The 27,832-nt window shown below is 39.7% G+C and overlaps 1 protein-coding gene across 1 annotated transcript; it reads right to left on the reverse strand.

Moving 5' to 3' along the window:
- Positions 1-1,282: 1,282 nt before the first annotated feature.
- On the reverse strand, positions 1,283-26,735 carry LOC140835819 (uncharacterized). The gene is made up of 5 exons (XM_073201227.1): positions 26,529-26,735; positions 26,261-26,405; positions 25,910-26,038; positions 25,526-25,733; positions 1,283-1,466 (listed from the first exon to the last, which is right to left on the reverse strand). The coding sequence occupies exons 1-5, from the start codon at positions 26,733-26,735 to the stop codon at positions 1,283-1,285; spliced, it is 873 nt and encodes a 290-aa protein (XP_073057328.1).
- Between the last annotated feature and the right edge of the window lie 1,097 nt (positions 26,736-27,832).

The following is a 27,832-nucleotide window of genomic DNA, read 5'->3' on the forward strand; positions in this document are numbered from 1 at the left end:
TTTGGATCCGGTCATGTGACTTGAACGCCCATTGTCAAAGTACCACGTTCCTGCAATGTTAGTTTTTAAAGAAGTATAAATGACATTGCATCGAATAACAGTTTTGGGTGCCCATATTTTCTTTGTGGAAGAAGTTTTGACTGTGGTGTTGTGCAACACCTTGTGCAACAACCGATTTGATTGCCAATTCCGATAGTCATTTTGTAGTTTGTAGCAGAAGGGTTTTATGTGCCAATGCTTATGACAGTAGTGGCAGATAAAATGTCGCTTTCTTTGCTTTAATTTAGAATTTGACACTAGCTTCTTGGTTTGTGACATCTTTATTGGCAGGTCAACTTTCAAAGGAGAGGAAGAAGATTTGTTTTGTTTCAGCCTTTGTTCCGAGGCTAGCTTTGAGATTTGCAAAGTCTTCATAGGAGGGTTCAATATTAAGGGGACATAATTGTCTTCACTTCTCTTTAAAAACATAGTTGATTTTGATCATATAAGCTTTCAACTTATCCAATACCAGTTTTGTTGTCCTTACCCATTGTCAGCTTTTAGTCGAGTTTTGATAAACTTGAGTTGAATTTAGCAAGAGTGTTTGAGGCCTTCTCAAGATCATCCTTGACTTTTCACAGTTCAAAATCCTTTCTATTCAGTAGTATTTCAAGTCAAGACAAGCTACTTTTTAACCAAGTATTTTCTTTTGAAAGCATCGGGTTTCTCTCATTTATTTTGAGCCAATCATCATACAGCTCTTCATACATTGTCTGGACAGTATCTACAGTAAGCTCTTCTTGATCAGATTCCTAGATTTTGTCAAAGTCGGATTTCTCCAGAGATTTAGCATTGAGACACAGACACCAAGTGGATTGACTTGTTGTTGGCGTGAACTCTTCAAAACGGCAGATAGAGAGGTGAAATCATCTCCTTTACTAGATCCAAGTTCTTCATCAGAATCTTCATCACTCAAGGAAACTGCCATGCTTTTATTTTTGCAAAGTTGATTGCCACACTCATTTGCATAATGTCAATATACAGAACACACTCTACATTGTTCAGAATCCATTCTTTTAGTTTCTGCCGAGCCATTAATTCATTTCTTGGTTTAAAGTTCCCTAGAGTAGGTGTAGACACTTTATTTCTCTCAAAAGGGACAAAAGAAGGTTTCGGTGTTGACGTGTTTTTCTTCTTGTCTCTTATTCTCTTCAAGTAATCACCGAACTTCATAGTAATCAAGGAGATTGACTCCTCACTGAGAACAGATTCATTTGCTTCTTGAATTAGATTGTTGATGGAGTCATTGGTAGCTTGCAATGTCGTCCCTTTTATCTCTTTTCTGTATATCCAGATTCATCTCAAAAGTCCTAAGAGAGCTTATCAAATCTTCAAGATTCAGAGCTGATGTGTCCTTTGATTCATCAATGGCACAAATCTTGATGTTAAATCGTTCAAGAAGATATCTTAATACCTTACTGACGAGCCTTTCATTAGACATAAGATCACCAAGACTAAAGACTTCATTGAAAATATCTCGAAGTCTTTGACCTGTTAGAGTAGGTGCCCGTCGAGCCAAGTGTTGGCCGAGGGTTCATGTTTAAACTCTATGTATGAACAATCTTTATTTTATTAATAGTTGAATTTATTATTTTGGCACTTCTTTATCTGTATACACATGCTAGTTGCATAGATAAAGTCCTTGAATATACAAATAGTAGAAAGAATATGAGATGCTCATATGATGAGTATCATGAAACTCATATTTGGAATACTGTATATTCTAAGCAGTTCCTAGTCGATTCAGCCGCCGCTAAGAAAGATATAGGCCGCTCAAGTTCGAGACTAGTATCTGCGATGTGAGTACGATGTTTCATTGTGTGGGGACCCGGACGCTAATCATCTTCTTAATCGTCATTGGGACTAATTTAATCAATTAGAATAAACATGGTCTAAATTTTTTTTTTAAATGCGAAAGGTAATGGAATCATCCTATTATACAAACCAGTATAATAATACAAATCCTGTATAACATGCATCTAGCTCAAAACTAGGTTCAACTACTACAATCATGTAATAAAACCTATCTATATCCAAGTCCGAAATCACCACTCTAATCTCGATCTTTCTTCACCTCTGTGACCCTGAACATGTCCCACCTGTTGCCATGCACACATACAAACAAGAAAAAAGCCGGATAACTCCGGTGAGATATAAATATCCCAGTATAAACAATGTATACATGCAATCATATAAAACATATATAAAAGCATAAACAAACATCAAAACATGTATCTAATCTGACTACATGAATCAATGACTCGTGATCTGATCTTATCTTATCTCTAATCTAGGGATCCCGATCTAATTTAGACTTGGGTATGTTGTATGGAATGTCTACAATAGACGTCGATCTACATCTAAGCTCATCGATACACCGTAAGTCTAGAGTCTCAACGGTTCTGACAAAGACTCGGCGATTCTGCCCTAGCTATGCTGATCTGCCCTAGACTCAAACTTTGGCTCTGCTATCATTCAATAGACTAAATATATCAATCTGATAATTTGCAAATATCAACGCAATAAAATAAAGTATGTGATTTAGGGAAACTAAAGTCAAACCTAACTCGATTTGTGCAATCCCGAATCAACATTTATTAATACCTGTCTTTATATCAGTCTGACTCTGTCGAAGTCTCGGTTCAATGCCTGTCAATACTCAATCTGGTAATGACAATAACGAGGAATACGATATCAATATCCCACTCAATCGATACTGGGTAAAACCAGAACTAAATCACATTCTGTTTCAACGGCATAACTGCCCAATTTCAATATACCCAGCAGTACAAATTGATACATATCAATTCCTGTAACTCATGATCAATAACGATACACATCTAATATCGTATCTCAACTCCATCAACTCCGAAATTCATAACAATTCCATAATCAGTCTGTTTTTCTGTCTGTCTTTGATTCTATGATGTCTACTATGTCAAGAACGCCATATATGAATCGTATCTAATTCTGGACATAGCATAATTTCGAACCTTAACAAAACGTAACAAAACTTACGTCCTCTAGTAGTTGTCGTTTCTAGGAACACGGTGCCGTACTCGGATTCAAGTTTGGACGGACGGATCGAAATATAAAGGCGTAAGGATTTTCTAAAACATTCCCTTGAACCTTTCTCGTTCTTTTCCTTTTGTTTCTCTCTTTTGGTTTTGAAGAATGATACGTATATATATATATGTATATATATATATATATATATATCTACATCACACGTTGCATGCTGGAAGAAATGTGTCTCATTTTCTTAAACTTCAGCCGGCGCTCGGGCGGTGGTAATTTACCGCTCGGGCGCGGCACTCTCTTTCCGAGCACTTTCAAATTGCACCCTTGGCGCTCGAGCGGTCACAAACTGCCGCCCCGGCGCCGCCTCTTCTGCCCGCAACATATATTTAACGAACACTGGCGCTAGGGCGGTCAAAACTATCGCTCGGGCGCCAGACTCTCTGTCCCCAAGTTATGTAAATCATATGCTTGGTCCGATTTGGTCTCGTAATGGCCCGGTTATAATCACATCAGTTTAAAATCGACAATCTCAGATTAATATAATCAAAATCTCAGATTAACAGAATCAAGATCTTGGCCCTTACATTTCTCCCCCCCTAAGATACGATTTCGTCCCCGAAATCACAGGCAATTAATCATATCAATAAGTAGTATATACAAAACTGTATAAGAAAATTTACATTATTGAAATAACTCTCGGAATTCTTGTCTCATATTTGATTCAGTTTCCCAGGTTGCTTCTTCAGTACCATGACGAGTCCATTGAACTTTTACAAGTGGAACTGTCTTTGTTCTGAGCTGTTTTTCTTTACAATCGATGATCTGAATCGGTTTTTCAACATAGCTCAACGTCTCATCCAATTCGGCCCCGTCTGGCTGAATAGCATGTGAAGCATCAGGAAGTTATTTCCTTAATAATGATACATGAAAGACATCATGTATCCCAGATAATGAAGACGGTAAAGCGAGTCGATAGGCACGATCTCCTATCTTCTCGAAAATCTCATAAGGCCCAATATATCGTGTAGACAGTTTCCCTTTCTTGCCAAATCTGACAACTTCTCTGAAAGGTGAATTTTTCAAAAATACTCGGTCTCAATCCTCAAATACCAACGGTCTGCGTCGAACATTGGCATATTTGGCCTGTCTATCTTGTGCTGCCTTCATTTTCTTTTTAATTAGCTTCAATTTTTCTGTCATATCTCTTATCATGTCAGGTCCAATCTCAGGCACTTCAGAGATATCATCCCAATAGAGAGGGGATCGACACTTCTTTCCGTACAATGCTTCGAATGGTGCCATCTCAATACTCGTCTGATAGCTGTTGTTGTACGAAAACTCAAAAAGAGGCAATACATCTTGCCAATTAGTGCTGAAATCAAGCACTACTGCTCTCAGCATATCTTCCAATGTCTGGATAGTCCGCTCTGACTATCCGTCGGTCTGTGGATGATATGCGGTACTCAGGTGTAACTTCGTACCGAGAGCTTGTTGCAAACTCTGCCAGAAGTGCGAAGTAAATCGAGGATCACGGTCTGATACAATTGACTTTGGCACTCCATGCAATCTGACCACTTCTCTGACATAGATCTCTGTCATCTGGTCAAATCTGTACGTCATCTTGTACGGAATAAAACATGCGGAATTGGTCAATCTGTCAATCACGACCCAAATCGCATCACAACCTCGGGAGGAACGCGGTACCTGCGTCACAAAATCCATGGAAATATGATCCCATTTCCATTCAAGAATGGACATACTCTGTAATAACCCTCCTGGTTTCTTTCTTTCTGCTTTCACCTGCTGGCAATTCAGACATTTGGAAACAAATTCGGCAATGTCAGTCTTCGTTTTTTTCCACCAGAACTGTCTTTTCAAATCATTATACATCTTTCTGCCACCAGGATGAATACTGAATCGATTGTTGTGCGCTTCTGAAAATATCTGTCCTCTGAGATTTGGAACATTCGGCACAACCAGACGATTATTCACATATAAGACGTTATCACGTACCTGATATTCCGATTGATGCCCTGCTCTGACCATTGATACTGATCTCTGTATATTCTGATCAACTTTCTGAGCTGCCTTAAATCTTAAAATCAGCTCTGGTTCTACTTGTACCGTATAAAGTCTCAACGGTCTATAATCTGTTTCAAATGCTAATCCTGACAAACAGCAGTCTTCTATCAAATTTGAAACACCAAACGTCGACAAGGATAAGAAACATACCTTTCGACTTAGTGCATCAGCTGCTGCATTAGACTTTCCTAGATAGTATTTGATTTCACAATCAAAATCTTTAAGCAAATCAAGCCATCTTCGTTGTCTCATATTCAATTCAGATTGTGAAACAGATATTTCAAACTCTTATGATCAGAATATATCTCAAACTTCTCATCGTAAAGGTAGTGTCGCCATATCTTTAATGCAAAGACAATGGCTGCCAATTCAAGGTCATGAATTGGATAACGGGTCTCATGTGGTTTAAGCTGTCTTGAGGCATAAGCAATAACATGCCCTCGGTGCATCAGCACACATCCCAACCCTCTGTGAGAAGCGTCGCAATAAACAACAAAATCACCAGTACCGGATGGGATAGTCAACACCGGTACACTGGTAGACCTCTTCTTTAACTCCAGAAAACTGGTCTCACATTCTTCAGACCAAACAAATGGAGCATTCTTCTGAGTCAGCTGAGTAATTGGTTTAGCTATACTCGAGAAATCTTTAATGAAACGACGGTAATATCCGCTAAACCCATAAAACTGCGAATTTCGGGCACGGACGTCGGTCTTGGCCAAGAAATCACGGCTTCCACTTTACCGGGATCCACTGATATCCCATCTCCGGATATAATATGACCCAGAAATACTATATGTCTTAACCAAAACTTACATTTCGACAGTTTAGCATATAATTTCTCAGCCCTTAAAATTCGCAACACAGTTCTTAAATGCTCAGCATGCTCACTCATATTCTTTGAATAAATCAAAATATCATCGATGAAAATAATTACAAAATCATCGAGATATTTCTGGAATATAAGGTTCATCAATCCCATAAACACAGCTGGAGCATTCGTCAAACCAAATGGCATGACAATAAATTCATAGTGTCCATACCTGGTTCTGAATGCTGTCTTTGAGATATCAGAATCTCTGACTCTCAGCTGATGATATCTAGATCTCAAATAGATCTTGGAATATACTGAAGAACCCTACAATTGATCGAACAAATCATCAATACGAGGCAAAGGATATTTATTCTTTGTCGTTGCCTTGTTCATTTGCCGATAGTCGATGCAGAGTCTCATCGAACCGTCTTTCTTCCTCACAAACAGTACTGGAGCACCCCAAGGAGAAACACTAGGTCTGATGTACCCCTTGGCCAGTAAGTCTTCCAGCTGATCTTTTAATTCTTTCAATTCAACTGGTGCCATTCTGTACGGAGCTCTAGAGATCGGCACTGTACCTGGCATCAGTTCAATGCTGAAGTCTATCTCTCTGACTAGAGGTAATCCCGAAATCTCTGGGAAGACGTCAGCAAACTCACGTACCACTGGCAGATCTGCCAATGCTGGACTTGACTTTAGTAAATCTACTGAATATACAAGGAATCCTTCTGCTCCTTTCTGTAATAATCGAGTCATAGATAATACGGATATTAAAGGAATTCTCGATCTAGAACCCTTACCGTAAAATTTTCAATCTTCAGCCATATCTGGTCTGAATCTCACAATCTTGTGCAAACAATCCACAGTCGCTCAATACTTAGTCAGCATATCAATACCGTTAATACAGTCGAAATCGAACAACCCAAGTACGATGCAATCTAATTCAATCTCATGCCCTTCATACTGTAGTACACAATGCTTTACAAAATTTACTGATGTCAAACATGTCGCTAAAGGCGAAGAGACAGACACTACAGTAGCTAAAGACTCTACAGGCAATGCATGACTTGATGCAAATCTTTCAGAAATAAATGTATGTGAAGCACCGGTATCAATCAATACATAAGCAGAGTAACCACATAAAGAACAGTTACCTGCCACAACGTCATCTGGTGCTTCCTGAGCCTGCTCCTCTGTCAAAGCGAATACTCTAGCATGCTGTCTAGGAGGCTGGCTAACAGTCTGGCTACCTTCTGGCCTCTGCTGTGACTGAGCTGGCGCTGGCTGGAATGTATGAACAGCAGCTGATCATGTCTCAGTCTGTGCTGCTGATCCCGATGACTCGGCTCCCTGGGATCTTTGGGAACCTCTCTGTGGACACACTTTAGCAAAATGTCCTGGCACTTTACAGATATTGCAACTACCAGTCACTCCCTGGCATTGCTCAGTTGCATGCCTTCCTCTGCAAGTCTTGCAATAAACTCCAGTGTAACTCTGGCTCTGTCTGGAACCACCGGAGCTAGAAGAACTGCTGCCTGATTTCTTAAATTGCTTTCCCCTAGCTTTCAAAAATTCTTTCTTCCCTCCACTACTGCTGCTACTCTCAAATCTGGGAGGTGGTTGCTGTGGTCTCGGTGCTGGAGGCATAAATGAAGCCCCTTTCTATCTCATCAGACTGGCTTCTGCTCCCTTAGCTCTGTTCAGGGCTTCAGTAAAATTATTCGGTCGCCCTGTGTTCACCAATGTGAAAATGTCGGGGTTCAAACCATTGATGAACTGGTCGGCAGTAGCTTCCTCGCTGTCAGCTACATGTGGAGCAAATTTCAGCAAGGAGGAGAACTTTGACACGTACTCTTCTATGTTCATCTGTCCCTGCTTTAAATTGGCAAATTCCGCCCCCTTGTCCTTTCGGTATGATACTGGAAAGAATCGTTGATAAAATTCAGTTCTGAATATATTCCAGGTAATAGTCGTACCTCTTTGCTCCATGGCTCTCTTTCTCGTAATCTACCAGTTCTTTGCAACATCGTGTAACTGGTGTTCAATCAATTTCACTCTCCTCTCATCGGTATACTCCAAGGATTCAAACAACATCTCTATATCATCAAGCCAACTCTCGCACTCCACAGCGTTCTCTGTTCCTTTCAAGGTTGGCAGATGGAATGACTGAAATCGTTTCAGTAACGTTTCCATTGGAGTCGGGGTGACATCCATTGGAGGATTTGATGTACTTCCCTGTTCTGGATTCGTCTGGGAGGCATATCTGCTAATCAAATAGATTAGTAACAAATACCACAATTCTATTTCAATCCTCCTCTGATCATCTTACTGCTGATCTAGAATCAGTACTGATCCAATCTCAATAAAAAATATTACTATATCAAATCAGATAAAGAAGTAACATGTATTAAAGCAATAAGACATGCTAGCATTAAAAAGCAGGAAAGAAAACCTCAATCTACCCCGCTCACTAGCCTCTTCTATCTCAATCTAAAGGATCTATCGCTCTGATACCACCTGTTGTGGGGACCCGGACGCTAATCATCTTCTTAATCGTCATTGGGACTAATTTAATCAGTTAGAATAAACAGGGTCTAAATTTTTTTTTTTAAAATACGGAAGGTAGTAGAATCATCCTATTATACAAACCAGTATAATAATACAATTCCTGTATAGCATGCATCTAGCTCAAAACTATGTTCAACTACTACAATCAAGTAATAAAACATATCTATATCCAAGTCCGAAATCACCACTTTAATCTCGCTGTTTCTTAACCTCTGTGACCCTGAACCTGTCCCACCTGTTGCCATGCACACATACAAACAAGACAACAGCCGGATAACTCCGGTGAGATATAAATATCCCAGTATAAACAATGTATACATGCAATCATATAAAACATATATAAAAGCATAAACAAACATCAAAACATGTATCTAATCTGACTACATGAATCAATGACTCGTGATCTGATCTTATCTTATCTCTAATCTAGGGATCCCGATCTAATTTAGACTTGGGTATGTTGTATGGAATGTCTACAATAGACGTCGATCTACATCTAAGCTCATCGATACACCGTAAGTCTAGAGTCTCAGCGGTTCTGACAAAGACTCGGCGGTTCTGCCCTAGCTATGCTGATCTGCCCTAGACTCAAACTTTGGCTCTGCTATCATTCAATAGACTAAATATATCAATCTGATAATTTTCAAATATCAATGCAATAAAATAAAGTATGTGATTTAGGGAAACTAAAGTCAAACCTAACTAAATTTGTGCAATCCCGAATCAACATTTATTTATACCTGTCTTTATATCAGTCTGACTCTGTCGAAGTCTCGGATTCAATGCCTGTCAATACGAGGAATACGATATCAATATCCCACTCAATCGATACTGGGTAAAACCAGAACTAAATTACATTCTGTTTCAACGGCATAACTGCCCAATTTCAATATACCCAGCAGTACAAATTGATATATATCAATTCCTGTAACTCATGATCAATAACGATACACATCTAATATCCTATCTCAACTCCATCAACTTCGAAATTCATAACAATTCCATAACCAGTCTGTTTTTCTGTCTGTCTTTGACTCTATGATGTCTACTATGTCAAGAACGCCATATATGAATCGTATCTAATTCTGGACATAGCATAATTTCGAACCTTAACAAAACGTAACAAAGCATACGTCCTGTAGTAGCTGTCGATGCTAGGAACACGGTGCCGTACTCGGATTCAAGTTTGGACGGACGGATCGAAATATAAAGGCGTAAGGATTTTCTGAAACTTTCCCTTGAACCTTTCTCGTTCTTTTCCTTTTGTTTCTCTCTTTTGTTTTTGAAGAATGATACATATATATATGTATATATATATATATATCTACATCACACGTTTCATGCTGGAAGAAACGTGTCTCATTTTCTTAAACTTCAGCCGGCGCTCGGGCGGTGGTAATTTACCGCTCAGGCGCGGCACTCTCTGTCCAAGCACTTTCAAATTGCACCCTTGGCGCTCGGGCGGTCACAAACTGCCGCCCGGGCGCCGCCTCTTCTGCCCGCAACATATATTTAACGAACACTGGCGCTCGGGCGGTCAAAACTACCGCTCGGGCGCCAGAATCTCTGTTCCCAAGTTATGTAAATCATATGCTTGGTCCGATTTGGTCTCGTAATGGCCCGGTTATAATCACATCAGTTTAAAATCGATAATCTCAGATTAATATAATCAAAATCTCAGATTAACAGAATCAAGATCTTGGCCCTTACACATTGGTAGGGGACATTGTGATGTCCGAGCATGCAGATAGGTGCTCTTGGTAGAGTGCACTGAACAACCCTCCATAAAAGACTTTCCAAGTGGTTCTCACTTATCGAGTGGAAACGTCCTAGTTTATGGTTGTACACCATTAGTCCTTATGACCCGGGACAACATTGAGACTCTATGTGCTAGCACTACACTTTGACTTGTTTACCGACTCTCAAGGGGTCATCAGGTGGCAAGGTTGGTTGTTCTGTCGAAACATATAGGAGTCGATGCATTGTAGTCGGGGATTCACTGCTTACCTTCGGGTTTGGATATCCTATGTGATATCATGTGTATGTAGTATGAAATCTCTGATCAGAGTATGGTGGTAATTATGAAAGGTGTTTCACATATTACACCATCGATGCAACTACCACATGACACATAGTATCGATTCATTGACAACTCTCGATATACCAATGGTTGTCGAATCGGTCGGGATATATGAGTTGAAGGGACCGTACTGTATGTTAACCATAATTGAATGGTTCTTGCAGGCACTATCATTTGATACTAGGGATTCATGTAAGTGATGCTGCTAAGTGTTTAACATGATTGGTTGGGTACTATCAGACTCGAGTTCTGACATTCTTGTTATCAAGTAGTTGATAATTAAGAATGGAGCAATTGGGGTATGCTCGTATAAGGACATATTTAGTCCGAATCACATGGAGATGTGAACTCACGGCTAGTTGTATCAATGAACCTTTGAGGGCCACACAAGTACTAGCTTTCTAGATCCCGTTGAGAAGTTAAAATAGTTCAATGTGTTGAACGGCTTATAAATGAGTTTATAAGCGTAAGGAAAAATAGAAGTATGACTTCTATGAAGAAAATGTAATTTAGATTTATGAATGTGTTCCTAAATTAAAAGTTGGCCAAATAAATAATGTATTTGAAAATTGTGATTTTCATAAACATTATTCTGGACTAAATTAAATTAATTCAAGTGTTAAATTAATTTAACACTAGTGGGCCTAGTAGAGTCCAAATAATTAAATTAATTCAAGTGTTGAATTAATTAAATAATATTGGGCTTTGTAGAGCACAAATTGGAAATAATTATTTAACTAGTGGGCTTGAGTAAAATCAAGTAAAGTTTAATTGGGCTCAAATATGTTTGAGACAATTAAATTGAAGTCCATGGGCCTTGGCCTTGTAAATTGTTACAAGCCCACTCAAATTGCATGCTTGGGAGGTGAAAAGTTGGGGAATATTTTCATTAAAAAATTGTATGGCATGCAACTTTTGCTTTTAGCTTTTTGCAACCCCAAGGCAACTCATCCTCCCTTGTCTAGACACTCACTTGGCTGAAATTTCTTCTTGCTTTTCTCCCTCATTTTTGTTCTTCAATTTTTGGATAAACAATTCTCTTCTCAAAGAAAAATACCCTACATTTTCTAGTGCAAGTGTAAGGTGGATCTTTTAAGTTTGGCGGTGGGCTTGATTTTGAAGTAAGGAACCTTATAGATTTGTCTTGCCTTGAAGAGCTTAGTTGTATATCAACTAAGTTGGAGCCATCATCAATCTCAAGAGATTGATAGGTAACGATTTTTCAACACCCTATGAATGTCATAGTTGTGTTTTTGTATATGTTACATCCTAGTACAAGAGGTGCTCGAATTTTTCTTGTAAAAATCGAAATTTTGAACTTCCGTTGCATATTCGGGCGCCTAAAATCGATCTCTTTCAAGTGGTATCAAGAGCTAAGGGTACTAGTTTGTGTAGCAAATACATAATATTATATTGAGGTCGATTTCTAACCGCATGAGATGAAATTTTTGCAATAAAATCAAGGAATTTTGGGGGCAATTTTCGGGCAGCAAGTTGCAGCCCGAGGGGCTGCCCGTTTTGGGCAGCAAGGGCAGCCGAACGTTCCCCTCAAACTAAAAAAAAAATTTTGTTGGCCAGAATCCGGCGACGGCGATGACGACTAGGATTTTCAAAAGGTGTTTTGAAATATAAGTGTCATGGGCCTTGAGTTGTTGGGCCATTGGATGGCTAACATATTTGTGAAATTGAATGGACCAAAATGTTTTTGGTAAAAATGAATTTTTTTGGGCCCTTATGGTTAAATTTAAAAAATTCACAAATATTTTCTCATAAAATAAATAATTGAAGTTGAACTTTAACTATTTATAGTAAATTGTGATTTTCAAGAAAATCGGTTATAAATAAATTAATTGGAAAATAGACAAAGGTGTTTGTATACTTTGTTAATTTAGTTTATAATCGTGGCGGTTAGTGATTGGATCAAGATATATAAATTGGATCAATTAATTATTATGATAATTAATTGATGATGTATGATATGTGATATTATGCATGAAGAATGATCAAAAGCCCAAGCCCAATTTGCTAGGTGTATACTAGGATATTTTGTGTTGAATGATTGTAATAATTATCAATTTATAAAGTGAGCTTGGTTTATAGCCCGTTCCCACCCGCATGAGATGTATCCCTATTTGCCATGGATATCTATTTGTAAATATTATTATAGTGGATGATCAAGATTGGAAGATGGTGTTCATGATGATTATGATGATCAAAGACATGTAAATAATGGACGCTAATGTAATAGTTGCATTTGCATCCCATGCATTTCCCTAGGATTGGACCTGGGCCCGTGTTTAGCTCACACGGGCCATTAGTTTTGGGGCGATTGATCATCTCTGTTTTGTTTACTGTTTATAATATATGCACGATATGTTATAAATAATGAGTATGTGCGTTATTATTATGATAATAACAAAGTTGCATGAATCCGGCAAACATACGATGAAACATGGCAAGCTTTTAAATAAAATTAATGATGAAACCTTTTAAAATTAAAAACCCTCATTTTGAATAAGATTCAAAATTAATATCAAGCACGAAAAGGGGAATTATAAATTTGTTTATAATTTCCATATCTTCCATCGACAAAGGGTGCATGATGAATGCTATCCGTGCTTGGGGCTCGGCTCATATTATTGGGAGGGCCCTGGGTGCCGGAAAGCTGTGACATCCATTGACACGGTGATGTGAACTACGTGGAAATCCCATGATTTTGGCTCATATTATTGGGGGAACTCATGGCGACCGTCCATTAAGGTTCAACATCAATGGGTAGTCTTGACACGTGAAGATGAACGACGTCATAGTATTGGGTCCTAATCAAACGTGAGACAAAAGTTTACGTAAAGGGTTGCATGGTGATGCAATTGGAAACTACCTTTTAGGGATTGTGATTGGCTGATATTATTCGGTATCATAATTAAGCTTTGAAATTTATCAGCTGCCTTCTTATTACATTGATGTGTCTTTTAAAAACCTTACAATATGTATGTTACATTTTCTTCAGGTTCCGTCTTCGCTAATTGGACTTTGCGTACCTATTGAGGAAAGGAGTTTTCCGTTTTCACTAGAGGGTAGTGAAAATGTCAAAACAATGGGAGCGAAAATTTATAAAGTAAAATTCCATACTTTATATCTTACTAAATATTTTAAAATAGTCATTAACATTTATCTGTTTTACTTTTCAGTACAATTTTTGACAATGTCTTCGATTCGCAATCCGCTATCTACAATACTCGACAAACACGTATTAACTGGACCTAATTACCTCACTTAGCTAAGAAACCTAAAGATCGTCTTGAACTCGAAAAAGATTGCATATACACTGACTGAGTCACCCCCTGTTGAGGTCCGACTAGCTGTACTCCTGAGGAATTGCAGACTTACAAGGATTGGTGTGACCATGACTTGAAAGCCATGTGTTATATGAAGGCTTCTACGAACGATGAGCTGCAGAGGCGTTTTGAGGATGCAAAGAGTGCTGCTGACATTCATTTGCACCTCAAGGAGTTCTTTGGTGAGCAGACTAGGCCTCTTAGGCATGCTACCGTCAAGGAGCTGATCACTTTGCGCATGCGAGATGGGGCCTCGGTCCATGAGCATGGCCTAAAGATGATTGGGCTCGTGGAAAAGCTCGTTGGCATTGATTTGATGTTGCCTTCGGAGTTGACCACCGACGTGTTGCTGTTGTCATTGCCTAGCTCATTTGATCCTTTTGTGGTGAACTTCAACATGAACAAGATGGAGCCGACCCTTGAGGAGTTGGTGAACATGCTTGTGACCTTTGAGTCCACCATCAAGAAAGAGAAGTTGGTTCTTTTTGTGGGCTCTTAATCTGTTACGAAGACCGGTCCACCTGGGAAGGGAAATAAGCGTTCTTTCCAACGTCACAAGAAGAACGTGCCCTTGAAGAGGCAGACTCCGGGTCCCGTTGTGGCAGCCACACTAGTGAAGGCTGACAAGACTGTTGACATCTGTCATCACTGCAAGAAGCCTGGACATTGGAGGCGTAACTGCAGGGAATATCTTGCCGAGAAGAGTTCTGGAAATCGTATGTTCTATATTGAAGTAAACATTTCAATTAACTCTACTTCTTGGGTATTGGATACCGGCTGTGGCTCACATCTCTGTAATGATTTGCAGGTGATGGGAAGAAGTAGGAGGCTAAGGGAAGGTGAGACCTTCTTGAGGATGGGCAATGGAGCAAGAGTTTCTGCCAAGGCCGTAGGAGATGTTTACTTATTGTTGAACAATGATTTTAAGTTAATTTTGAGATATGTTTTGTGTGACACCTCGACCCAAATAATAAAATACAACGGAATTTAAAAATTTTCTTACAAATGGAATGAGGTTTCAAAATACATTTCCATAAATAATTAAAGGTATACACATGATCAATAAAATGATACAACAAAAGTACAAAATATCATTCTTGTGATCATGTCCAAAATGCTATCAAAATAATCATCTTCCTTCCAACTTGGTATGCATATGACTCTGGTCCACAGTCAACGTCCTGGTCTGTTGCTCTTATCTGCATCACATGAAATAACTGAAATGAGTATAAAACTCAGCAAGTGGAACTCTTACATAGCAATAGACATAGCATACTCTGAAAATCATAGCTTTAAAAACATAAATACCATCAACTCTGAAATGTGAATATCATAACATGAATAATAATAACGATGATATTTCTCTTTTCTCTGGTATGGATTGATATCAATAGTATCTCTGTCTGTGGTGCTCGTATCCCATCGATATAAATCGACAACTCTGAGGGATATAAGCCTATGGTCGTTGATCAACTAATTGCATGCAATCTCTCACTATGTATCTATCAATCCATAAAACATTTGAATTCTCTCTTTGGGACATTTCATCAAACACTTTGTAAACTCTATCTCTTTTGTATTCCCTTTTCATAATTGAGACATCAATTGCCTCCACAATATACAACAAAAGTATTAATACATAATCATGAATCAAATGAAGGGAATATCACTTTAAAATCATTGAAACACTATACATATATTATCATGTGAGCACAAGAATGAAATTCCACTTACAACCACTTGAAACCTCCAATCTAAACTCTTGGTTGAAATCCTACAACAATAAACCATAAATCACACCATTAACAACTCAATAACCAAGAACCCATGCCAATTAATCCATAAAACCAACATATCCAACAAACCCATATCATCTCTCACTCCAAAACCAAGAAATAACCATACCAAAAGCTTACCTTAGCTTCCTAGCACCAAGAAGAACTTCAATCTCAACTCAAAAATCCAACAGGATCCAAGAATCAAAGGTAGGAAATCAAAGAAAAAGAGGAAACCCTAGCTCCAAGGAGATAAAATCGAGAAGTGAGGGAAAAGAATGGGGAAAAGTGAGCCAATCGTCCAATTATATCACTTAAAATCTCGAAACACGCTTATATTGTGCGCGACCGTGGGTGCGCTCCAACCCTTACCGCGGGTTCGCTAAGCTCACGGCAATCCCACCAAATTTCTGAAAATGACGACCGCGGGTGCGGTACCAACTTGATCGCGGGTGCGGGACACTTAACACCGCGAGTGCGGTGAGTCCACGACATTCTACCCAAAATGCGCTGCTGCAAGGATCGCGGGTGCGGTGATGTCACAGCCAAAACAAACTCTTAAGCAACTAAAATCGAACCGAAACGCTGATACAATACAACTACCAACAACGAGCATCAACAATACCAAACAACAATAATAAACAACCATACTATAACCCAAAAACACAACTCTAATATCTAAATCAAATATCCCAATAAACATACGAAACTTAAACCGTACCGTACACCGGGATAGGCAATTAAATTTTGTTTGTACCAGATTTGGTGAAAAACATTATTTCATTTTCTATGCTTGATAAAGATAGATTTTCTTGTTTATTTAGCAAAGGTGTTTGCAACATTTACAAGAATGAATGTTTAATTGGTACTAGAGAACTTCAAAACGATCTCTACACCTTAAAATTGAAAGATATTTCAATAAACAATGTCCAAGCAATAACAACAACAAACAAGCGAAAACAAGATACTCTAAATTTGGCACAATTATGGCATGCTCGATTAGGACATATTTCCCTAAGAAGGATGAACAAGTTAGTGGGAGTGGGCATGTTTGATATGTCTTATATTAATGCTCTCACGACTTGTGAATCCTGTCTGAAAGGAAAGATGACCAAAATTCCCTTTAAGGGCCATGTGGAGCGAGCCAAAAGGTTATTGGATTTGATCCATACCGATGTGTACGGTCCGCTTAGCATCACCACTAAGCATTGACATGCCTACTTCATCACCTTTACCGATGACTTTTAGAGGTTTGGGTATGTGTATTTGATGAAATACAAGTCTGAAGCCTTTGAAATGTTCAAAGAATTCAGAAGTGAAGTAGAGAAACAGTTGGGACGAAGCATCAAAACACTTCGATTGGATCGAGGTGGTGAGTACTTGAGTGCCGAATTCCAAGAGTATCAGGGAGAATGGGATTCTCTCGCAGTGGACTCCGCCCGCTACACCACAGTTGAATGGTGTTTCGGAACGTCGTAACCGGACTTTGATGGACATGGTTCGGTCTATGATGTGGTTCACGGAGTTGCCGCCATCCTTTTGGGGATATGCGCTTGAGACAGCGGCACTGTTGTTGAACAATGTCCATTCAAAGGCAGTTGACAAGATACCATATGAGATATGAATGGGTAAGCCAACCAAATATTCTTATCTTAGAATATGGGGGTGCGCTGCTTATGTGAAGTTGGTAGTGGGAGATAAATTGGATAGTCGATCCATTTTATGTTACTTTGTGGGATCCAAAGAATTCGGTTGGATACTACTTCTATCATCCCCTAGAAACAAAGGTGTTTGTTTGTAGGAATGCAACCTTTTTGGAAAAAAAATTTCTATTGGATAGAAAAGGCGAGATGATAGAACTCGAAGAGGTTCGAGAGAGACCCACAATTATAGAACCCACACCCGAAGAGCCAAGAGAGGAGATACAAGCTCCTAGAAGATCCGAGAGAGTCTCGAGACCACCTATGAGGTATGGTCTGCTTCTTGAAGAGGGCCATGATGAGCCTAACCATGGATGTGATCCAAGGACCTTCAAGGAAGCATTATCTGATGCCGATTCATCCAAGTGGCTTGTAGCAATGGAATCTGAGATTAATTCCATGCATTCGAACCAAGTGTGGAATCTCGTGGATCCACCTGAGGGGAATTGTTCCCATAGGGTGTAAATGGATTTACAAGAGGAAAATTGGGGCGGATGGGAAGGTATTGACCTTCAAGGCGCGATTGGTAGCAAAAGAATATACTCAAAGACAAGGAGTTGAATTTGAGGAAACCTTTTCTCCAGTTGCAATGTTCAAGTCCATAAGGATATTGCTAGCCATAGCTGCATGGTATGACTATGAGCTATGGCAGATGAATGTCAAGACAGCCTTTCTTAATGGGGATATTAAGGAAGAGATTTACATGTCTCAACCCGAAAGGTTTACATCTATCGGAAATCAGCATATGGTATGCAAACTTCAGAGATCTATTTATGGTCTAAAGCAGGCATCTAGGAGTTGGAACCTTAGATTCGATAGTACAATCAAAGGGTTTGGTTTTACTAAGAATCCTGAGGAACCCTGTGTGTATAAAAAGGTCAGTGGGAGTGATGTGACAATCCTGGTGTTGTATGTTGATGACATTCTACTCATTGGGAATGATGTAGAAATGTTGCAATCAACTAAGATATGGTTAGCGAGTAAGTTCTCGATGCAGGACTTGGGTGAAGCATCTTTTGTATTGGGAATACAGATCTATAGAGATAGATCAAAAGGATTGCTTGGTCTCACCCAGTCCACATACATTGATACCATCGTGAAGCGGTGCTCGATGGATGAGTCCAGGAGAGGACATCTACCAATGTGTCATAGCGTGTCCCTATCCAAGTCTATGTCTCCCAAGACTGATGCAGAGATAACGGCGATGACAAGCATTCCTTATGCATCTGCAATTGGTAGCATCATGTATGGGATGATATCTACACGTCCTGACGTGGCTTTCGCACTAAGTGTAGTGAGTAGATATCGATCGAACACTGATCTTCCACATTGGAAAGCTGTGAAAGACATCCTCAAGTATTTGAGAAGTTCCAATAAGTTGTTCTTGGTCTATGGGAGTGGGGAACTGAAATTGGAAGGCTATACCGACTCTAGCTTCCAAAGCGATATCGATGACTCGAAGTCAACCTCTGGATTCATATTCATGCTCAATGGTGCTGCTGTCTCTTGGAAGAGTTCCAAGCAAGACAGTACAGCGGATTCCACCACTGAGGTAGAATATATTGCTGCATCAGCTGCAGCAAAGGAGGCTGTTTGGATAAGGAATTTCGTCCAAGAGTTGGGCGTCATTCCTAATGGAGTTGCTCCTGTCCTAGTGTTTTCTGACAACAAGGGAGCCATTGCTCAAGCAAAGGAGCCGAGGTCTCATCAGAAGTCCAAACATATACTGAGAAAGTACCACATCCTCCGAGAGATAGTGGAAAGGGGAGATGTCATGATTGACAAAGTGGGCTCTGCAGATAATGTTGCTGATCCGCTAACTAAGCCTTTACCTGGACCATTGTTCGAGAAGCATCGCGAATCGATGGGTTTGAAGCATATGGGTAGTTGGCTCTAGTGCAAGTGGGAGATTGTTAGAGTAGGTGCCCGTCGAGCCAAGTGTTGGCCAAGGGTTCATCTTTAAACTCTATATATGAACAATCTTTATTTTAATAATATTTGAATTTATTATTCTGGCACTTCTTTATCTGTATACCCATGCTAGTTGCATAGATAAAGTCCTTGAATAAACAAATAGTAGAAAGAATACGAGATGCTCATATGATGAGTATCATGAGACTCATATTTAGAATACTGTATATTGTAAACAGTTCCTAGCGATTCAGCCGCCGCTAAGAAGGATATAGGCCGCTCGAGTTCGAGACTAGTATCTGCGATGTGAGTACCATGTTTCATTGGTAGGGGACATTGTGATGTCCGATAATGCAGATAGGTGCTCCTGGTAGAGTGCATTAAACAACCCTCCATAAATGACTTTCCAAGTGGTTCTCACTTATCGAGTGGAAATGTAACGTACCGTACTTTTACCATTCAAAATTTGCGGAAAAATTTAAAATTTTCTTAAACATAAAATCCATACGGTTGTCACTCATCCTTCATCATAATAATATTTGAAATCAACATCACCAACTAAAATTTTCTAACAACATACTTATTCAAAACGTCTCACAACCAACATAAAATCAGAGTATTTTAAACTTTTCATAAAAACATAAACTTAGTGGTCCTCGGGTTTAGCCTTCTGCTCAGTCCAAGCCTGCCCCTTGGTTGCCAACTCCTGTCTCCTCCTCAACATACTCACCTGCATCGATCAAGTCAAGTGAGTCTAAAGACTCAACACGTATAAACTGGAGATAGCAAGTACTATATAATAACCACATAAAATTTCAAAATATAACATACATACTTGAAAGTTGAACCTACTTTATAAACTTGAATTTACATACATACATAATTAGACGTGCCATCAACTTAAACTTTTCATAAACATACTTGCATACTTGAATATACTTGAACATATATAACTTCAATATTTTTCGTAGAGGATGTTTCAAAGCAAGTTTTTTTCATAATTTAACGCTTTCCAACCTCGATCTAACCCGTTCATAATTTAACGGGCGGATTGGTCCCCGTTCATAATTTAACGCTTTCCAATCCTAACCATACTTTGGTCACAAGACATTTAGCATACCTCCAAAACTTAAAATATTTTCTTTGCACGTCATCATACTTACTTACTTGGCGTTGAGGGATTCGTTGGACTTCGACTGGGGCCGTTGTTGCACATACTAACATGAATTTTTAAATACTTAACTTGCATGTCTAGACGTAGGTACTCGAGCTCACCACCAAAGTGAATAAGTAGCTTATGACATTCTAGTTCGCTCAGGACTTGACCTCGCATAATCATCGTACTAAACCATGACATAAAACCACAAAACAAATCCTATATTTTACATAAATAAATTTTAACCAAGGTGCTAAACCATGATATAAAACCCCGAAGCAAATCCTAAAAAAAAAAATATTTTTTTAATTTTTTTTTTTTTTGAAAAGGGTGTACACGGACACCGTGTTTGGGTCCATGTACGGGTCCGGGTAGGCACGAAAATTTCGTATTTTTGAAGAAAAACGGACACGGACTCCGTGTAGGGGTCCGGGTAGACACTGAACTTGCAAACTCCCGAACATTCACTAGCTTATTCATTCACCCTTTCAATCCAAGCCTAAGGATCATGAACCAACACCTCAAAACTCATCCTAGGATGTTATTACATGGATTGAAACCCATACAAATACCCCAAACATCGACAAATAACTTCAATACAACAATAAGCCGTAATTCGACATCGTTTCGCTTCCTACGACTTCTATTACATTCCAAGCCAATCCCGACCCAAACGAACCACCAAATAACACCTAAACACATCTCATAACATATCTAAATGCAGTAACACAAGCCCGGTGATGTCCAACGGAGCCTGCAACAAATAACTTCAAGAAACATGTCAAGAACACATTTTCATAAAAGTCGCAGTTTGAGCAGTCCCACGAAAACAATCATAACTCACTCATTTCTTATCCAAATATTTCGAATTTTATATCAAATCGAAAACATCGAAAAGTTCTACGTTTTTGCTGTTGAAAGTTTTCTCAAAATATGAACCGAAATTTCGCAGTTTTTACCAGAACCATAAAAACGAAAATTGTAGATCTAAAAATCGTTTCAAAAGCTATCCCAACATATTTGCTCAAACTTCTACACATCATACACATGATTTTAAGCATAAATAACAACACACGCATAATATAACATGATCGATACAGAAAAGAGAGATTATACGTGCCTTTTGATATTTAAAAATACCGTAACGACGATACCGAAGCGGAGACGATGCGAAGGTTGATCCGGACGATCGTGGCTCGATTTTTCTTGAAATAAACTCAAAGAAATGTGCTGGAAAATTTTGAGAGGAAGGGAACGGTTGCTTAAAGAACTCAAGGAAAACTTTGCTACTCTTCAAACATGTTTTAAATGAAATGTGGGTGTGTGTTGTATATATGCTGAAGGTCTGTGTGTTTGTGAATAAGTGAAGGTGTGTGTGTGTTTGTTTGTCAAACAAAGTGAGAGAAACGTGTGGGTGTGTTATAGTTAGTATATTATTGACTAAATTATTTAATTAACAAGCTAATTAAAATACTAACTAACTATTATTTTACTAAAAATCCCAAAAATTAAATAAAATACACAATTGATAAACTTTAAAAATTTAAAATTTTAAAATAACTTAATATTTAAATTAGACTTTAAAAATATTAAAACTTCATAAATTATTTAAAAATTCCATTTTCTTAACTTGAAATAAAATACCACATTTTAAAATTGTAAAAATCATCGTCGGTCATTTTCCTCGATCCCGCATCGAATATTCGCCTGAAACATAAACTCGATAAAATATTTTTAACGTGCATCAAATAAAAATAATTAATTAAAATAGTAAAATTTCATAAATTAAATAAATGCATGGATTTTAAGTATACTAATTTTTGGGCTTTACAGTTTCTCCCCCACTTATAAAAATTTCGTCCTCGAAATTAAGTCTTACCGAACAACTCCGGGTAGCGAGGTCTCATGTCTGCTTCAGCTTCCCAAGTGGCCTCCTCCACTGATTGATTCAGCCACTGGACTTTGACTAGCTTAGTCGTCTTGTTCCGAAGCCTACGCTCTTGCCTGTCTAAGATTTGAATCGGTCTTTCCTCATAAGACAGATCTGGAGTCAACTGCAATGGCTCATGGCTCAGAACATGCGAAGGATTAGCTAGATACTTCCTCAACATAGAAACGTGGAACACATTGTGCACTCCGGACAAATTCGGCGGTAAGGCTACACGATAAGCTAGAGTTCCAACTCTGTCAAGAATTTCGAACGGTCCAATAAATCTCGGACTAAGCTTGCCTCTCTTCCCAAATCTCATAACACCTTTCATAGGTGCTATTTTTACAAAAACGTGATCACCTACGGCAAACTCGAGATCTCTTCTTCTCTTGTCAGCATAACTCTTTTGACGGCTCTGGGGCGGTCTTCAATCTGTCACGAATCTTAACCACCACATCTGCAGTCTGCTGAACTATTTCTGGACCAAGTTCTGCTCTCTCACCAACTTCATCCCAATGAACTGGCGATCTACATTTCCGTCCATACAAAGCCTCGTAAGGAGCCATACCTATTGATGATTGGAAACTTTTATTGTAGGTAAACTCCACTAGAGGTAGCTTAGACTCCCAGCTCCCCTGAAAATCAATCATACAGGCTCTCAACAAATCTTCTAATATCTGTATCACTCGCTCAGACTGGCCATCTGTCTGAGCGTGAAATGCTGTAATGAAAAGCAACTTCGTCCCCATGGCTGCATGTAAGCTCTTCCAAAAGGACGATGTGATCCTCGGGTCCCTGTCAGACACTATCGAAACTGGAATCCCGTGCAAATGAACTATCTCCCGGATATAAAGTTCTTCATACTGAGTCATGGAGAAAGTCGTCTTCACCGGTAAGAAATGTGCCGACTTAGTTAGTCGATCCACTATGACCCAAATGGCATTGGATCCTCTGACTGACCTCGGCAAACCAACAACAAAATCCATGGTAATATTCTCCCATTTCCACTCTGGAATGGGGAGTGGCTTAAGCATCCCTGCTGGCCTCTGATGCTTTGCTTTCACTTGTTGACAAGTGAGACATTCTGACACAAATCTGCGGATGTCTCGTTTCATCCCTGGCCACCAATACAAAATTTGCAGGTCTTTGTACATCTTGGTACCTCCTGGGTGAATAGAATACGAAGATGCATGTGCCTCTGACAAAATATCCTGTCTGATTGAATCAACACTAGGCACCCACATTCTATCTTTGTATCTCACAATACCATCAGACACTGAATAAAGTACACTGCCCTTGGCTTCATCTTTCAGCCTCCATTTCAATAACTGCTCATCTGAAGGCTGACCTGCTCGAATACGGTCTAAAAAAGAAGATTGGACTGTCCGATTAGACAACTTCGGAGCTCTGTACTCGGGATAAACTTCCAACTCAAACTTTTGAATCTCAGACTGAAGAGGTCTCTGCCGTGATAATTGAGCTATGACCGCAACTTTTCTGCTCAACGCGTCTGCAACAACATTAGCTTTTCCCGGATGGTAGCTAATTTCACAGTCATAATCCTTCACCAGTTCTAACCACCGTCTCTGTCTCATATTTAGCTCTTTCTGCGTGAAGAAATATTTGAGACTCTTGTGATCGGTGAAAATCTGACATTTCTCGCCGTATAAATAGTGTCTCTAAATCTTCAATGCAAAGACAACGGCTGCTAACTCAAGATCATGTGTCGGGTAGTTCTTCTCATGTGCCTTCAACTGTCTGGAGGCATAAGCTATGACCCGACCCTGCTGCATCAATACCGCTCCTAAACCGAGCTTGGATGCGTCGGTGTATAACACAAAATCTCCTTCCCCTGATGGCATAGCTAACACCGGTGCTGAAATAAGAGCTTGCTTCAAAGTATCGAAGCTCTTCTGACATTCATCACTCCACACAAATTTGGTATTTTTCTTGGTCAATGAAGTGAGTGGCACTGCTATGGATGAAAACCCTTGAATTAACTTACGGTAGTAACCGGCTAAACCCAGAAAACTGCGGATATCAGATGCATTCTTCAGCTCAACCCATTCCTTGACAGTTGCTACTTTCGCTGGATCCACCTCGATACCACTACTAGATACTATATGACCCAAAAACACTACCTTTTCCAACCAAAATTCGCACTTACTGAATTTCGCAAATAACTTGCGACTCTGGAGAATCTGTAAAACTATCCTCAAATGCTGGTTGTGCTCCTCATGGCTCTTCGAGTATATGAGGATGTCGTCAATAAATACTATGACGAACTGATCAAGATACGGCTGGAATACTCGGTTCATGAGGTCCATGAAAATAGCTGGAGCATTCGTCACTCCAAACGGCATCACTAAGAACTCGTAATACCCATATATGGTCCTGAAAGCTGTCTTGTGGACATCTGCATCCTTCACTTTCAGCTGGTGATACCCTGATCGAAGATCTATCTTAGAGAACATTGTAGCTCCCTGCAACTGATCGAACAGGTCCTCGATTCTTGGTAGTGGGTATTTATTCTTGATCGTTACCTTGTTCAACTCTCGGTAATCGATGCACAGTCTCATGCTCCCATCTTTCTTTTTCACAAAGAGCACTGGTGCGCCCCATGGTGAGAAACTAGGGCGAATAAATTCCTTGTCAAGAAGCTCCTGAATCTGCTGTTTGAGTTCTAACATCTCAGCTGGAGCTAGACGGTACGGTGCCTTAGATATTGGCACGGTGCCTGGCATGAGATCAATGGCAAACTCCACCTCTCTATCTGGTGGAAGGCCTGTGACATCATCTGGAAAGACGTCTGGGAAGTCCCTGACTACTAACACGTCTGATAAAGATGGAGTGGGTAATTCAGGTGCAGATGTCATGCTGGCTAAGAAAGCCTGACAACCCTTGGAAATCAGTCTCCTCGCCTGCATGCAGGAGATCATGCGAGGAAAACTCTTCCATCTGGATGGCTCAAATAAAAACTGCTCCATTCCCAACGGTCTAATCAGTACTGATCTTTTCTGGAAATCAATCAGAACTCTGTTCTTAGTCAGCTAGTCCATTCCCAAAATAATATCGAACTCTGGCATTGGTAGCAGGATCAAATCTGCATACACTAAATGGCCATGCAATTCTAGATCAATATCTCTGACCACTCTAGTAGCTAACAGCTCTTCCCCTGATGGGACTGTCACTGAATAATTCACGTCGAGGCCGATGGTCTTGATATCCAAGTGACTAGCGAACGTCTCTGAGATGAATGAATGGGTGGCTCCTGAGTCTATCAAGGCCTGAGTAGCTATTCTCTTAATGAAAATACTTCCTGAGAGACGTTAGCACAACACGAAACTTATATCCCAAAATTACTAACATTATCCTTGAGCATAGAAGAGATCGATATATTCTAAGTCACTCAAAAATATTACGAGCACACTAATAATCTCAATAAAATTCCAACACTCACGAAAAATAATACTGAGTTTAGGTAAGAAAGTTTACCGGTCAGTAAGGTAGTGTCTGGATTCGCTTCCTGTGCATGCACGACGAACACTCTGCCCTGAGTTGGCTGTTTCCACTGCGGGCACTCTTTCAGCATGTGGTCACTGGCTCCACACTTAAAGCATTTGCCTGATCAATACAAACATGGCCCTGGATGCTGGCGGTTGCACTTAGGACACACTGGGAAAATAACGGGCTTCTGAGGTGCCCCCTGCTGTTGAACTGGACCTTTGCCCATCGGCGGTCCCTGATACGGCTTCTTCCCCGGCGGTCCTTTGTAAGGCCTCTTACGCTGAGGTCGCTGATGCTGCTGCTGCTGGTGTTGCGGCGGTGCCTGATAGGGCCTCTTGCCCTGCCTGTCCGCCTCGATATCCCTCAGATCTTGTTCTGTCGCCAAAGCTCTAGAAACGGCAATTGCATATGTAGTAGGGCCAGCTACCCTCACATCACGGCGCAAGATAGGCCGCAAACCATCCATAAAATGTCTCATCTTTGCCTGGACATCATTAGAAATCAGGGGTACAAAGTAACACCCCCTCTCAAACTTCCTGACGAAATCTGCCACGCTACTGTCTCCTTGACGCAACGTCATAAATTCTCTGGTCAATCGGGATCTTACCTCTTCAGTAAAGTACTTGACGAAGAACAATTCCTTGAATCCTATCCAAGTCAAAGTATGCAAATTCACTGCCACTGATGCGCTCTCCCACCATAGAATAGCGTCCCCTGACAGAAGGAACGTGGCACACCTGACTCTATCAGCATCGGTCAGCTCCATAAAATCGAAGATTACCTCGATGGACTTGATCCATCCTTCGGCTATCATTGGGTCAGTGGTACCCGAGAACTCCTTTGGACTCATCCTCCTAAACCTTTCATACACTGCTTCTGGCATGGGTCTCTCCTCTGCACCCATTGCTGCAGCGTGGTTCCCCGCAAACTGTGCGAAGAATTGAGTCATGCCTGCAAGCATCTGTGCCTGCATATCTGGTGGAGGAGGAGGAGGGGCCCTCTCTCCATCATAAGTCTCTCTGTCCTCATCCCTTTCTCCATGGGCAATCAAACGTCTAGGAGGCATACTGTTCTAAATTTACCCAACATGCATGAACATAATATAAATTGCATAAGATGCACAAAACTTAAATTTTTAAATATGCCCATGCTGGAATCATGACTAAACACTTACTACATAACATAATTTCAAAACTTTAAAACTTACAGACTGGGGATGGGACTTCGTGAGCTTCTTGTGACTGGCAGTAGGCATAACCCTTTTCAAGAACACGGCTCTGATACCCACTGTAACGTACCGTACTTTTACCATTCAAAATCTGCGGAAAAATTTAAAATTTTCTTAAACATAAAATCCATACGGTTGTCACTCATCATTCATCATAATAATATTTGAAATCAACATCACCAACTAAAATTTTCTAACAACATACTTATTCAAAACGTCTCACAACCAACATAAAATCAGAGTATTTTAAACTTTTCATAAAAACATAAACTTAGTGGTCCTCGGGTTTAGCCTTCTGCTCAGTCCAAGCCTGCCCCTTGGTCGCCACCTCCTGTCTCCTCCTCAACATACTCACCTGCATCGATCAAGTCTAGTGAGTCTAAAGACTCAACACGTATAAACTGAAGATAGCAAGTACTACATAATAACCACATAAAATTTCAAAATATAACATACATACTTGAAAGTTGAACCTACTTCATAAACTTGAATTTACATACATACATAATTAGACGTGCCATCAACTTAAACTTTTCATAAACATACTTGCATACTTGAATATACTTGAACATATATAACTTCAATATTTTTCGTAGAGGATGTTTCGAAGCAAGTGACCCATAACATAATAAATGCCTGATTGGACAAACCACAGTACTGGGCTGACAGGGACGTATCAACTG

This window comes from Primulina eburnea, chromosome 7, assembly GCF_022965805.1.
Source record: "Primulina eburnea isolate SZY01 chromosome 7, ASM2296580v1, whole genome shotgun sequence".
In the NCBI taxonomy this organism is placed as follows: Eukaryota; Viridiplantae; Streptophyta; class Magnoliopsida; order Lamiales; family Gesneriaceae; genus Primulina; species Primulina eburnea.